The sequence below is a fragment of the Myxocyprinus asiaticus genome, chromosome 43, assembly GCF_019703515.2.
Source record: "Myxocyprinus asiaticus isolate MX2 ecotype Aquarium Trade chromosome 43, UBuf_Myxa_2, whole genome shotgun sequence".
NCBI classification, from domain to species: Eukaryota; Metazoa; Chordata; class Actinopteri; order Cypriniformes; family Catostomidae; genus Myxocyprinus; species Myxocyprinus asiaticus.
Genome location: NC_059386.1, coordinates 31,677,811 through 31,692,036, shown reverse-complemented (window position 1 = coordinate 31,692,036; position 14,226 = coordinate 31,677,811). Strand labels below are relative to the sequence as shown.

Sequence of the window (14,226 nt, the reverse complement as noted above, 5' to 3'; positions counted from 1 at the left end):
TGCATGTCAGGTTTAACTGCACTAAAAAAAAAAAAAAAAAAAAAAAAAAAAAATATTTGTGATGAAGTAAATATCGTAGAAAAGATTAAAGGGATAGTTCACACAAAAATGAAAATTCTCTCATCATTTACTCACCCTCAAGCCATCCCAGATGTGAATGACTTTCTTTCTTCTGAAGAACACAAACGAAGACTTTTTGAAGAATATCTCAGTTCTGTAGGTCCATTCAATGCAAGTGAATGGGTACCAAATTTTTAAAGCTTTAAAAAGCACATAATGGCAGCATAATAGTAATCCATAAGACTCCAGTGGTTTAATCCATATCTTCAGAGGTGATATAATAGGTGTGGGTGAGAAACAGATCAATATTTAAGTCCTTTTTTACTATCAGTCTCCACTTTCACTTTCACATTCTTTGTGCATATTGCCACCTAATGAGCAGGGAGGAGAATTTGTAGTAAAAAATTATTTAAATATTGATCCATTTCTCACCCACACCTATTATATCACTTCTGAAGATATGAATTTAACCACTGGAGTCTTATTGATTACTTTTATGCTGCCTTTATGTGCTTTTTGGAGCTTCAAAGTTTTGGTACCCATTCACTTGCATTGAATGGACCTACAGAGCTGAGATATTCTTCTAAAAATCTTTGTTTGTGTTCTTCAGAAGAAATAAAGTCTTACACATCTGGAATGGCATGAGGGTGAGTAAATGATGAGAGAATTTACCTTTTTGGGTGAACTATCCCTTTAAGTACTTTCTACAGTGAAGAAGTTAGTTTAATTGTGAACTTGAACATATAAAGTAAATACTACATTTGTATTCAATTAAAACATATATATATATATATATATATATATATATATATATATATATATATATATATATATATATATATATATAAAGTAATGCTTTAGCTTATAAGTAAGTGTTATTAATGATTGTCTGTTATCTTTACAAAGCATCATCATATATCAATCATAAAGTAAAAAACCTTGTCATATTTATTACCTTATTTGAGTAAACTTCACAGGTAAATAAAGTAAGTAAATTTTACTTAACTTTTCAAAGTTGGTGTTCCCAACATGCACTGAGATTGAATAATTTTTGAATAATTGAATAACTGAATAAAGTTTCACAGTTTGCAAGTTTATTTACACTGTTTTTATTGTTGATTTTGTTGTAACATTTGGTAGGTTCTAGTTTTGTCAAGGCTGAAGTTCATTTTCTATTAAAAGTGACCTTTTCTTGATAAAAAAATTACCTTTTGATTGTTACCATCATCGTTTTTTCCAAGTGTTGAGGTCTGCGGCACAGCTCTGTATCTTCTATAGCCAGAAATGCAAGGTGATATTGTCCAATAGATTACATAGCATGCATTAAGCTTCCCTGTAGAAGGCTTCCGAATGTCATTTGATACATGATTAAACATGTGTTTAAGTACCATGTACACTGAAAACAATTATTTTATGGTGTAGTAAATATAGCAAAAAAGGTTAAGTACTTTTTACATTAAATAAACTAGTTTAAGTGTGAACTTGAAAATATTAAGTAAATTCTACGTTCAAATATGTAAACATTTATAATCTAGCTTATAAGTAAACATGATTTATTATTGTTTGTTATTTTTACAATGTGTCATCATGTATTAATCCTAAAGTAGAAAACCTTTTCATATTTATTTGATAATTGTAGTAAATTTCACAGGTAAATAAAATAAGTACATTTTACTTAACCTTTCGAAGTTGTTGTTCCCAGCATGCACTGAGATTTAATAATTAATGAGCTTGTATGGTTTCACTGTTTGCAAGTTCATTCAAATTGTTTTTATTGTTAACTGTGTTGTTACATTTGGTAACTTCTTGTTTTGAGCAGTCTTAAGTTCATTTTACCCATTCATGATTAAAAAATTATCTGTTGATTGTCACTGTCATGGTGTTTTGTGCCTATATAATTAAAATGAATTAAAAAAAAAAAAGTGAGAAAAAAAATGTGTCATGTATTGGACTATGTGCGACTGTGTGTGTGTGTGCATTGTGTGTGTGATTGTATGTGTGTGTGTGTGTGTGTGTGCATTCTGCATTCTGCATTCTGGCTGTGTCATAGTCTAACCCATTCATTTTTCTCTCTCTGTATGTGTAATAGTGTGTGTGTGGATGTGAATCATTTGCACTCTGGATGTTTTATAGTCTTACCCCTTCATTTCTGAGTGTGTTCTTTCAGCATTGTGGCTGATGTATAGATTGTATTCAACACATATAAAAAAAAATATTTGCTCTGTGTTGGGGTCTGTCCCATTCTTTTCTTATGGTCGTTCAGTTTTGACTGCTAACAGTCAAGGTGTCGCATTTTTTTAATGACCACAGACTGCATATCTACATAAAGTCACTAAGTTTTGAACCACTCAGATTGAGGAAACCATTTTTATTAAAAAAACCAAAAATGTCCAAACAGCCAAGTAGGGATAAACATGTTTGTAAGACATTGTTGTCAGAATGTGACATGCCAAATAAGATGTTTATTTAAATGTAACTAAGTTTATTCAAGCACCATATATATCATATTTCTAAGTAAAAGTTATGACATTTACTTAAATGTTTAAGTTAAATTTACTCACCCACTTTAATCAATATTATGTCATAAAGTTAAGTAGATTCTATTTAGTTTTATACCATTAAGGTTTACATAGAAAAACTGTGTGCAAAAGCTTGTGAAATAAAAATTAAGTAAATCTTTCTAGTGTATATCAGACATGTAAGTAAAAGTTACTGTATTAACAGAAATGTTTAAGTTAAATGTACTCACTTTTATCAATGTTATGTCATGAAGTTAAGTAGCTTTTACTCAGTTTTATACCTTTATAACAACTTAACGAAATAAAACGTACGTTAATCTTAATAGTCATTTCTTTCAGTGTGTTAAACATCCATCTTTTCGCAGTGTAGCTGTAGTGTCTTTCTCTCTCCCTTACTATTTGTAATTTATGACATAATAAATAAATCATACCTTAAATATACAAATATGTGATTTGTGACTTAATAAACCATGTAACCCCCATGGTTAGAGAGGTTAGTGGAGCTCATTAACATTTCACAGAAGTTTATTAACTTATATATTTTACATTAGACATTTTAACCTTTTACAGGTGGCCATCCATGTGGCCAGTCGGGATACTGGGAAGTCAAATTCACAAATCACTTAAGGGGCCCCCATCTTTTCTTTTCTTACTATACTGTAGTATACAATAGTACGAATGCTTCAGTGTACTGATGCTGTGAATCCTGTTTCCTTCCTGTTAGTGTGGCTCCTCTTCCATCCTCACTGCAGTAGAAGAAGCAGCACATTGCTCAGATTCACAGCAGCGTCACAGAACATCCTTCACTCAGAGCACCGCGATTCTGTCTGCATCACAACTAGAATACGGACGGATTGAGGTAATAACGGGAGAAACAGCGAACAAAAAGATTTTCCTGAGATGGTGCCTTTATTTTTGTTCCTGCTCGTCCGCATTGGCGCGTCCATCCCTCATCCGACATCCACGGGTGAGTTCACTAGACAAAAACTCTTTATGTTTAATATACGGCTCACATTTACTAAATGCATCCTAGTTCAAGTTTATAACACACAACAGAACTTCTAGACAACGTTCGAAGCCTTTATTTACAGGTCGGACATCATATGCATCAACAAGGTCCAGTTCAGGTTTATTCCAATGTTTATTCCAATGTCATAATTCATGAGGGATATGATAATGAGATATCAGGTTATTTCGGGCTTATGATTTTATCAGCGCCCTCCAAAAGCCCTCTATTAATGCTGTGAAATATTACTGTATATTAATGAAAGCGCAACTGCCTCACTAAAATGTAAGCTTTGTAGCTACAAGTTAAAGTGCTTTGATAATTTGAGATGGGCTGTCATGATCTATGATTTAATTTGATGTTACTTTGAGGTTACCCAGAGGTCATTCTGCACAAATCAATAGAGACATCAAAACATTGTTATCATCTCCAAGCCACAGTCTTTTTCTGTAATAGATGAAGCCAGTGTGATTCTCTGAAATGTCATTCTGTTCATCTCAGGCTGACCTTTACATAGAGAACGGTTTAATGTGGACTGCCCAGTGTTTTTATTAGAAATCCTTAGGGTTGGTATTGGTATAATAAAATGTGCCTGTAATTCATTAAAAAGTTTTTAAAATGTTTACATTTAATTCATGAAAATAATAATACAAATGTTTCATATTAACTATAGTTTCCTCCAAAATACCATAGTTAATCCTGTCAGATCCTAATTATGTTCCAGGGACACAAAAAATTATGACCATGCCTTCTTTCGACTCTAAATGCAGCCATAAATGATAATCAATCAAAAAGTTCAGTTTAGTTAATATTTGGTTTCCATTTCAATTGGTTCTGAATTATGCAATTCTTTTGCCTTGTGTCACATGATGCCGTCGTTTTTTGTTCAAAAATTAACAATGTGTGAATTGACACTCATAGTTGGACTCACTAGCATCTAATCTAATAAGGGTTCAAATTTATAATCAGTGGATCTCCTTCAAACAATACAAAGCTTACGGAATAATTTGAGTTTTTATCATGTTTAATTTCAGCTAATAACAACCCTTTTCAAATAAAGTACTGTGGCACTATGGTACAGTGATGTATTAGATGGTAATACCACTGAATGATTGTCTTATTCATGTACTATAGTATTTATTTAATAGAATAACATGGTACTACCATGGTACCCCCCCCCCAAAAAAAAAACAAACAAACAATGGTATTACCATGGTACCATGTCTAAAAAACTAAGGTAGTACCACTAAACAGTACTTTTTAATTAGTTACAGTAAGTTACTGCAATTTTAGTAACAATAAATGTAACTATAACTGTAACTACATTAAAAAAGAGTGTAATTTACTTAATTAAAATGAACTAAAGCAACACAATTCTTGAACATTTAGTCACAACTTTATGTCATTGTGTTCTTTCCATTTAAATTTGTAAAATGGAAGTTTACTTAATCCATTTGAGCTGGGACTACATGATTACTTTTTGTGGTGTTAATGTAGCATTGTTGAAGCAGGGCAGGGGATTTCAATTGCCCGGCATGCTTTGAATAGGACTCTATAGGGAGAGTAAATGTTAAAATTAAGTGTTATTTTATGTGTTTTTTTGTGTAAGATGAATATAAGGGTGATACTTGTTAGTGTTTAATGTTTTGTTAGGTTGAGATTTAAAAGAGTCTCTGTTATGTTGGAGTTTTGGGGGTTACCATTATGGTGAAGAGTGGAGCTTGAGCTAACGATGAGGACAGGTAGATATCAAATAATTAAATTGATTGCTCGCTTCGTTGAGGAAATGCTTTGCTAACTATAGCATAGTTAATAAACTATACTCTGTAGTACTTCAAACCAGCGTGTAGTTATCATGCTAACATTGACTTTCACTTCACTAGTTAGTACATGAAGAAATGAAAGAGATTGATTTGAGTTACACTATTATGTTTAATTTTGTTGGGTTTACCCAATTCAACTAGGTTCTTTCTACACAGAGTGTTTGTGTTGAGATTACATAGTAATTTTAAGTTAAGAAAACTAATTTCAGACACATTGAACCACTGTCAACAATTGAATCACGTTAAGTTTTTTGAGTGCACTGATTCAACACATAAAAATCAGATTGGGTTGTAGTATCACACTACACACTGTCTTGTGCTTTCCAGTAAAATGTATTTCACAACAAAGGCAAAGCTAACAGCCTGTCAGGCTCATTTGTTGTGTTTCATTGATAATAAGTTTAAACTAATTCAAAACACCAAATGAAACCAGACAGATCCATTAACTGTGTTTGTTTCTTCACACAAAAGACTTTGTCCAATCTTCCATCTAGCCCTCCACAGTTCTGAATCACTAGCATTTTGTCATCTTTAAACATCTGCGCTACATCTTTAAAAGTCAGCAAGTGTTTTTCGAAGTTTGAGCCCAACATTGACACCTGTGTAAACACCTATAGTTATACTTCAGATTCCTGTGGTTGAATAATTCAGTTCAAAATGTTAAACGTGGCTAAGGATAATATCACAGACTTCTGAGCATTAGAGTACATAATGTTCACAGTATGCTCTGTGGCACACTTTACCAAGTTTTGAAGGTGATGACACTCTATTGATATTGCTTTAATTGCTCTGTAATATTTCATCTTATTTGTAGTTGAGGTTTGTGAGCCTGTTCCTTGTGAGAATGGTGTTGACTGTCCCAGTACACCAGCCGATGAAAATGTTTCTTGTGAGTATGTAAGGAGTTTTTTTTTTTAAAATAAGCACTATATTGTTTATCCGATCTCCTGATATTTAATTTAGCAGTCTCCTCACTAAAAGACAACATTTTAAAGCAGATGGAATGTTATCTAACTTCTCAGTTAAATTTTATTTAGTATGCACTTGTTTTTAATGCCCTGACAATATCCCAGACAGTGCCATGAGTTAACATGGTTTAGATGTTCAGATGTTTTCTTTGAACACTCTGTCTCTACACTCTTAAAAAAATAGTTTTTGAGGGGTTCTTCACAGAAAAGTTTGAAATCTACATTTTCAGTTTACTAACATCATCGTTTTCCAGAGGATCTGGTTATTGAGAACATTTTTCAAAGTCTTGATTTTTGGTGGAGGAAAACATTGTGGATGTAAGGTTCAAATGAACAACAAATTAAAACATATTAGTGTGGACAAGGCCTTGGGTTCACAAAGAACCCTTTTCTTATCAAGAACCATTTTTGGCTGTGTAGAGTTCTTGAGCTGGCTATATGGTTTGCTGGGGATTAAAATAGTTCCAATAATAAACCACAATCTGAGACACACTTTCTGTTTTCTCAACAGCATCAGGCTGGGAAGAACCATCTGTAGTCGGTGAGTCTGTATATTTAAAACTTCCTTAATGGTCTGTTTTAATATGTGTTTAATTAAAAACCTCATATACCCAAGATTAAGAGAGTTTGTTCACAGGGACTCCATATATGAATTCCCTAATAAAGAGGCCAGATGGCTCATGCTCATATTAGTCGTGAACATAAATTATGTCAGTCTCAAATTCCATTTGTTTGTTAATTCCTGTTTAAACATCTGCTTCGCTTTAATTAGATATCCACACTTTTTTGGAGCTGTCTCAAACGGCTAATTCAGTATTTAGTGTGATATTTACACTGAGCTGAAAAATGTAAAATAATAATGAGCATATAGTGCCTGCAGACACCACTGTTGTTTATTATTGATGTTTAAAGTTTAAAATACCCTTTCAGATTTCTTAATACTTTTCTTAATACTACAGTATGGTTTGCTTCCCTAATTCAGGGCCCTGCCGTCCAAACCCGTGTCACAACAGAGGGGTTTGTGAACTCAGTGAGACGTACCGGGGTGACACTTTTGTTGGATATGTCTGCATGTGTCCACCTGGCTTTGATGGTGTCCACTGCCAACACAGTAAGAAACGTCTAAGAAACAAAGTTACATCTACAGTGTGATATGTATGGACATATCAATGGATAATTTATTACCATTCACTGCTGCATGTAGTGGTCATCCGATATGGGTTTTTAATGCCAATATCTGGAGAGCAGGATGGCCAATGGCTGATAAAATAGCTACCGGTATATACGTATATTCAGTGCTGGGTAGATTACTTTCGAATTGCAATCCAATACTGATTACAAATTACATGGATAAAATTGCAATCAGTTACATAATCTCTCGGATTATATTTTAGGTAATCTAATTTTATTATTTTTGATTACTTCTGGATTACCTCTGACCTGACGCTTGATTATTTGATGTTAAATGCATTTGAGCAGGATAATCTATACTATTTTGACATAATGTTGCTTGAATGCATTTAAGAAAACTTACATTATGAATCGAAATGGGAGAATTGTTATTATTTTTTGTGTTTTACTCGTTATTTTCGACCAAGATGGCAGAAAAAGATGCTGTCAATTATTCTTATTTAGAAGAGGATTTTTTGTAAACTGTTGTCTACCAGGTTTGAATAATTTTTTGTCCAGACTTCCAGAATCAATAACAAGTGTTTCACAGCTATACTTTAGCAATTTTTAGTAACTTGCATAATTATTCGTCATGAGAAGGAATGGTCTAATGTATATCAGCATAAAAATTTAAAAGATTTAAAAAAGAAGAATTAGGGAAATCATTGAATTATGAACAATTTACTGCTGTTTGGTGGTTAATGTGTAATCATGTAATCCTTAAAAAGTAACTAATCTAATTATGAGTATTTTAAAATGTAATTTAATCTAATTACAAGTACTTGAGTTAGTAATCTGATTATGTAATCCCAATAATATGTAATCTGTTACTACCTAGTACTGTACTGTATATATTACATGGTTGTCTGGAATACTTGATTGTGATTGGTCTATCACAGCATTCTGTGGTCAAATATTTTTGCATAATGACCACTAAACTGTTTATTTTGCACACATTTTACTCAAAATTCACTAAAAATATTTGAAAAAGAGAAAAGCTGCATTATTCATTGATGGTAGATTTTGAAACTGACACAAGGTGAAATAAGGTCACATTGTCAATGTACTGTAAATGCAGATAATCTCAAAATGGCCATATTATATCAGCCAATTAATAGTCTTTATATAATGTCAATATATTGATTGATCTCTAACCCTGAGTGTATAAATTGAAGCTTCGGCAAGATTTAGTTATAGCTAGTGAAAGTAAGGAAACTCAACAAGCATATAGCAATATATTTGCTGGCTAAATTCTCAGGATTTTAACTTTTTAGTCTCACTTGTGTGGCAGTACGTTCACTGTATTTATGGCATGTCCATGTTTTTTCTGGTCTGTTTTACTTTAAAAAATCTTGTGCCAAAACAGCCAGCAACACAACAAGGACATAATAAATAAAGACCCGATTCCCGATTCCCGTTTCTGTGGTTACCTCACACGTTTGCATTATGCATGGCTTTGGTCGAGAGAGAATATGCTGCACTTTTTCAACAAAGCATGCAGAGCCTTATTTCACATGTGCATCTGTGACCTTCATTTGTACTGTCTCCTGAATTGACTTCTAACTGTGTTGTATAATTAATGCCGCAGTGAAACTACAGCGGTAAGATGAGACACTGAGGCTGGCGTGGCGGTGGGGGATTTGATTACAAACAGACTGAGCAACAGCCCTAGAAATCTCGGACACTCAATGGCACAGTTGACGACGTCACAATTTTTTTTGGTCAAATTCTTGGAAGATGACATTAGGGTGTCATTCTTTGCCTGAGGCTCCCGTGACCTGCTTAGTTTTTGTCATAATAATTCGATTTCACTGCATCGATGGCCTCAAATAGGACGATTCAATGTCTACAAAGGCGGAGCTAGTGGAGGGGCCCCAGCCAAAATATGACTGGCCTCTTCAGTGCCATCTAGAAGGGACAAACATGGGCACAATCGTAATGAAACAATAAAAAAGAAGCACAACCCATTTGTATTCACTTCAGAAATCTTTATTACAAAGTGTACAAAACAAGGTATTTAGTTGAAATCTTAAAAGTTGCTTCTTGAAATATTTAAACAAAGGGGCAGTCCAGAACTTTGTGTTTTAACAGATACAATTTTTATTTTATTTTATATATTATAATATAAATTACTATAAACAGTGGCTAGACTTTGGGACTTCTTAACAGATTTTATATGAAGGTACCTCCTAACTAAGCCATAATAACATCATGTCTAATGATCTAGAACAAATTCAAGTGAGCTTACCAAGAGATAACCAAGCAAATATTTAATGACTACATTAAACATGGACAAGAGAATAAAAATGACATTTATAAATTAATTTGCTTCTTTCAACCACTCTGTCAGACACAAATTGGATTTGAATGTGACTTATTGCCCTCCTACCTCCAGATACAGTCTGTTTTCTATCACCTGTCCATCTTCTCTGAAATCATCTAACACAGGCTTATAATGATGTGTGAAGCTCCCTTGACTTCATTAACCCAGTTGCCATGGCAAAACCCAGGACACTGGATCCTAAGAGTTTTAGATGTATGTACTGTATAGAAATGAATTGCATTGAGCAATGGAACGGCTTTGTCAACATTGTTCTCTAAACCACTTCTGACTAGTATGGACCTTAAAATCTTAAAATGTTATTTATTAGCTCACAGGCTCTACTGTATGTTTAACCCTAGAAGAGGTGTACAGTGGCACCACAAATCCAGCTTGACAGCTGACCAACCCCCCTTTGGCTCCTCACTCCAATTTACTTGCATGACTGGCTGGACTTTGTCCTCACATAGGGAATCCCACCAATCCGGATGAGTGCATTCTATTGCAACTGACAGCGGGGCTTGGATGCACATGACTAAATTAAACACTGAATGCCAATGGTCTTTCCCCACTATAAATGTGCCAAAAAACAAAATCAAAACAATACTCTGTTGGGTTTTGCTTAACATTAAAGGGGATCATATCATGGAAAACAGGATTTTCCTTGCGCTAATGAAATTGAAGTTTGATGTTCTATGTAGATTTAGTCTAATGTTTACAACGCAAATATAAATTGCAAAAATGGGTCATTTATAAATCATCATGGATATGATGCCACAATAATAAGCACATTAAAATATTACTGCCTACATTTACACAGCAACACCCAATCAGTATTTGGCAACTTGACATGCCCTGATGATCGACTATGTGAACTATGAAAGTATGTTAGCCAATCATAATATACCGATATGAAAATTTTGTTCAAACAAAACAAACAGCTTTTTCACTGTTCAAACAATAAATAATTTCCATTGAACATTGGATCTGTTGAGAGGCAACTAGGGATGTGTTAGGGTGGTCGACAAATCGACTAGTCATCTAACAGCTGACTGATCGATTAGTGCTTAAAAGTGAATAACAGTCAGCACCTCTGCAAGAAGTTTGGTCTCTTTAATGCTTTAGGTTACGCCGTAACCACCGTAGCTACGCGTAGCCTATGCTGTAGGTTCGACGCAGAAGTATAACTCTTTTTATACGCTGTTGTTACAGCAAAGCGCCGCATCAATGCCTTTTAGAGGGACACTTTGCTGTAACAACAGCACATAAAAAGATTTAACCTCACTAATCGACTAGTCAGCTGTTAGATGACTAGTTGATTTGTCGACCACCCTAACACATCCCTAGTTGCTATGTGGTTGATAAGGTATTTTTAAGTGTTTTTTTGCATGTGGTTGCTAAAAAAGGGCCCACCCCCAAGTCACGTGAACATAACGGACCTAATTATACATTATTATCCTCAACACTGACTAGTCTACTAGTCGTTCAAACAACCGACCGACTAGTCGATTATGAAAATAGGTAGTTTTGCACATCACTAAAAGCAACACCCTGATAACCAACAAAGACACTCAAGCATTATTGTGGTGACTTTTCCATGGACAAGCAACACTCACTTTTTTCTACAGAAAATTTACAAATTGAGTTTTTAAAGTGTTCATGGAAAGCCTAGCCCCTTTATTTAGGCATATTTTAAAAATCTTTTCATATAGCTAGTCTTTTTAATCTTGATTTCTCCATTGAAAAGATCAGTGCTATCTAACTATCAGATCTAAAGATCCTTAAATCCTTCATTTGTTCTTTACACCCACACTTTCAGTTCTTACGTGGTAAACCATAAGGTGTGATTTATCTTCTACCTTGCTAAATTTCTGCTCTGGTGCCCACACCATTTGCTGTTTTTAACAAGTCTCTTGAGTTCCTTCGTTTGACACACAGAGGTCCGTGTGGCTCTAAAGGCATAGAGGAGATGCTGATGGGAGCTTCCTGAAGCATGACTTTGAGTGAGGAAACTATGAGCTTTTCTAACAGCATTGATCTGTTTGGTGTATACAGAGAAACTTTAATTAATTTAGTTGTGTTTTGAAGTCAACAATACTGGAATAATACACACACTGGTAGACAGAGGAAAATGATGGAGCTCCTTAGAGGACATGGAGGGAATTTATTTTCTGAAATTGTTTTGTGTTCCCTCGCAATTATTTTGGATTTCCTCGCAATCCCTTTATCCATCCCTTGCAAAAATGAACCATGGTTTTACTACAGTAACTATAGTTCAACTATGGTATTTGCAGTCAAACCATAACCACAAAATGTAACATGGTTTTACTATAATAACCATATTTTAACCATGATATTCATAGTAAAACCATAGTAATAATACAGGAAAACCAAAACTATGGTTAAAAAAGACTATAATAACACCATAGTTAATTTTTGGTATGTACAAAAAATGGTTACATGGTTACCGCAGGTTTACTATATAGTGAAACCATGGTTAATTTGTGGTTAAATGTTTTTTGTTTTGTTTTTGGTGGAAACCATGGTTTTAAAAAGCATACTTGTACCAGTTTTTTTTATTGTGATGATTAAGATAATGATTTTTATTCATTACAATAGTTTTAGTTTAGTTTAGCTTTAGTTACTGTATGGTTACTGTAATAAAACCATGGTAAATCTTGTGGCTACTAGGTTTATCTACAAATACCATAGTTCAACTCTGGTTACTGTAGCCTAGTAAAACCATGGTTAATTTTCATAACGGATAGATAAAGGTATTGCAATAATTGCAATTGAATACAAAACTATTTCAGAAGATAAAAGTCCTCCCTGTACTCTAAGGGGCTCCGTAGAAAATCAAGGATGTTTGTATACTTAAAAAATGTCATCAAGTTATCAGTATTTTTTCTTCAATACTTTTGCTTGAAGTCTCCTCAGATTTTTCTATTGAGAAAAGGCACCCAGTAATCTCACATGTGTATCCTTTAGAGTTTCAAAAGAGATCTCAACAATGTCGTGCTCTGATTTGCCAAGAACCTCATTAAGTGTTCTCTGTGTATTTTGTTTCACAGTGTATTTAGTTGGGTGAGATATTTTTCTTCAATGTGGAGAGATAACGAGAAATTATATTTGACCTTTTGAAGCCTTTTTCAGGTAATCACGTATGATGAATAATTTCAAGGGGAAAACATTACAGCCTGTGGATGATTTATGGCTGCTTGTCTTTTCAGATATTAATGAGTGTGAGAAAAATCCGTGCAAAAATGGAGGCAGCTGCACAGACCTGCGAGCGAACTATACCTGCCAGTGTCCCGGAGAATATATGGGGCGGAACTGTCAGTACAGTAAGTGAGAATCAACTTCAGCACTCATTTCATTAAAACCATGTGTTTAAATATTCATTATCAAACCACTGCATCTCAGGAGAAACAAACTCAACAAACTAAAACTGGATTTAGCTAACCATCTGCCTTCAGTTTTTTTTTTTTTTCACGCAAATCTGAGGTCTGAGAATGTAGCTGGGCACTTGACATGACATTTCATTTTACTGTCTTCAAAGAAAAAGGCTTTTAATTTTTTCTTTTAAAGCCCAATCAACAATATTTCTCACATAATGTTGATTGCAACAAAAATAATTTCGACTGGCAGAACAGTAAGGGACTTACAATGGAAGTTAGTGGGGCCAGTCCATAAACATTATACGTGTTAATTTTAGTGTGATAAAATCAATGATTTTGTTACGTCGTCATGACAACAAATTGTAATATTGAATATAACTTTACACAGATACACTTAACTGTAAGTGATTTTATCACATTAAAATCATGTTAACACATATAGTGTTTACATCTTGTGGCTATACTTTTGAAACAGTGTGTATTTAATGTTTTAGGAGTGGCCCCATTCACTTCCATTGTAAGTGCCTTAATCTTTTTTTTTTTTTTTTTTTTTTTTTTTTTGAGTCAAACAAGTTTTTGTTGTGGTATTCAACATTATACCACAAATCCTGTCGATTGAGCTTAACTTGTATTGAACCCAGAACATCAATTTAAATTTGTGTGATGTTTATGTGGAACTACTTCCATATTCATTTTTTCAATCTTGCTGTGTGATGCTCATTTGTTATCTACCCTGCCAAAATAACATTGACTGAGTATTGTACTGCATAGCTCACAAAATCATTCTGTCATTTCCATAAGTTCTGGTGGGAAACTAATTCTATTTTGTGTAATTTTGTAAATATAACACATTTTTCTTATGATAGCCTGGTCCCAATGTACCACAAAACCCTTCATAACTCATTGTATGTTTTGCACTCAAGAGAGTTGAAGACTTACATAACCAAGACTTGTTTGCTGTT

General features: G+C 33.9%; 1 protein-coding gene across 2 annotated transcripts in view; it reads left to right on the top strand.

Moving 5' to 3' along the window:
* The first annotated feature begins 3,342 nt into the window (after positions 1-3,342).
* Positions 3,343-14,226, top strand: part of LOC127434064 (EGF-like repeat and discoidin I-like domain-containing protein 3) — a 30,675-nt gene continuing 19,791 nt past the window's right edge. The window contains exons 1-5 of one of the 2 annotated variants that reach the window (XM_051686521.1): positions 3,343-3,546; positions 6,223-6,297; positions 6,888-6,917; positions 7,359-7,487; positions 13,097-13,210. In XM_051686521.1, coding sequence (XP_051542481.1) covers positions 3,480-3,546; positions 6,223-6,297; positions 6,888-6,917; positions 7,359-7,487; positions 13,097-13,210 — 415 coding nt within the window. In that variant the 5' untranslated portion in view covers positions 3,343-3,479. The remainder of the gene's footprint in view (positions 3,547-6,222; positions 6,298-6,887; positions 6,918-7,358; positions 7,488-13,096; positions 13,211-14,226) is intronic. The other variant, XM_051686522.1, reaches the window with a different exon arrangement.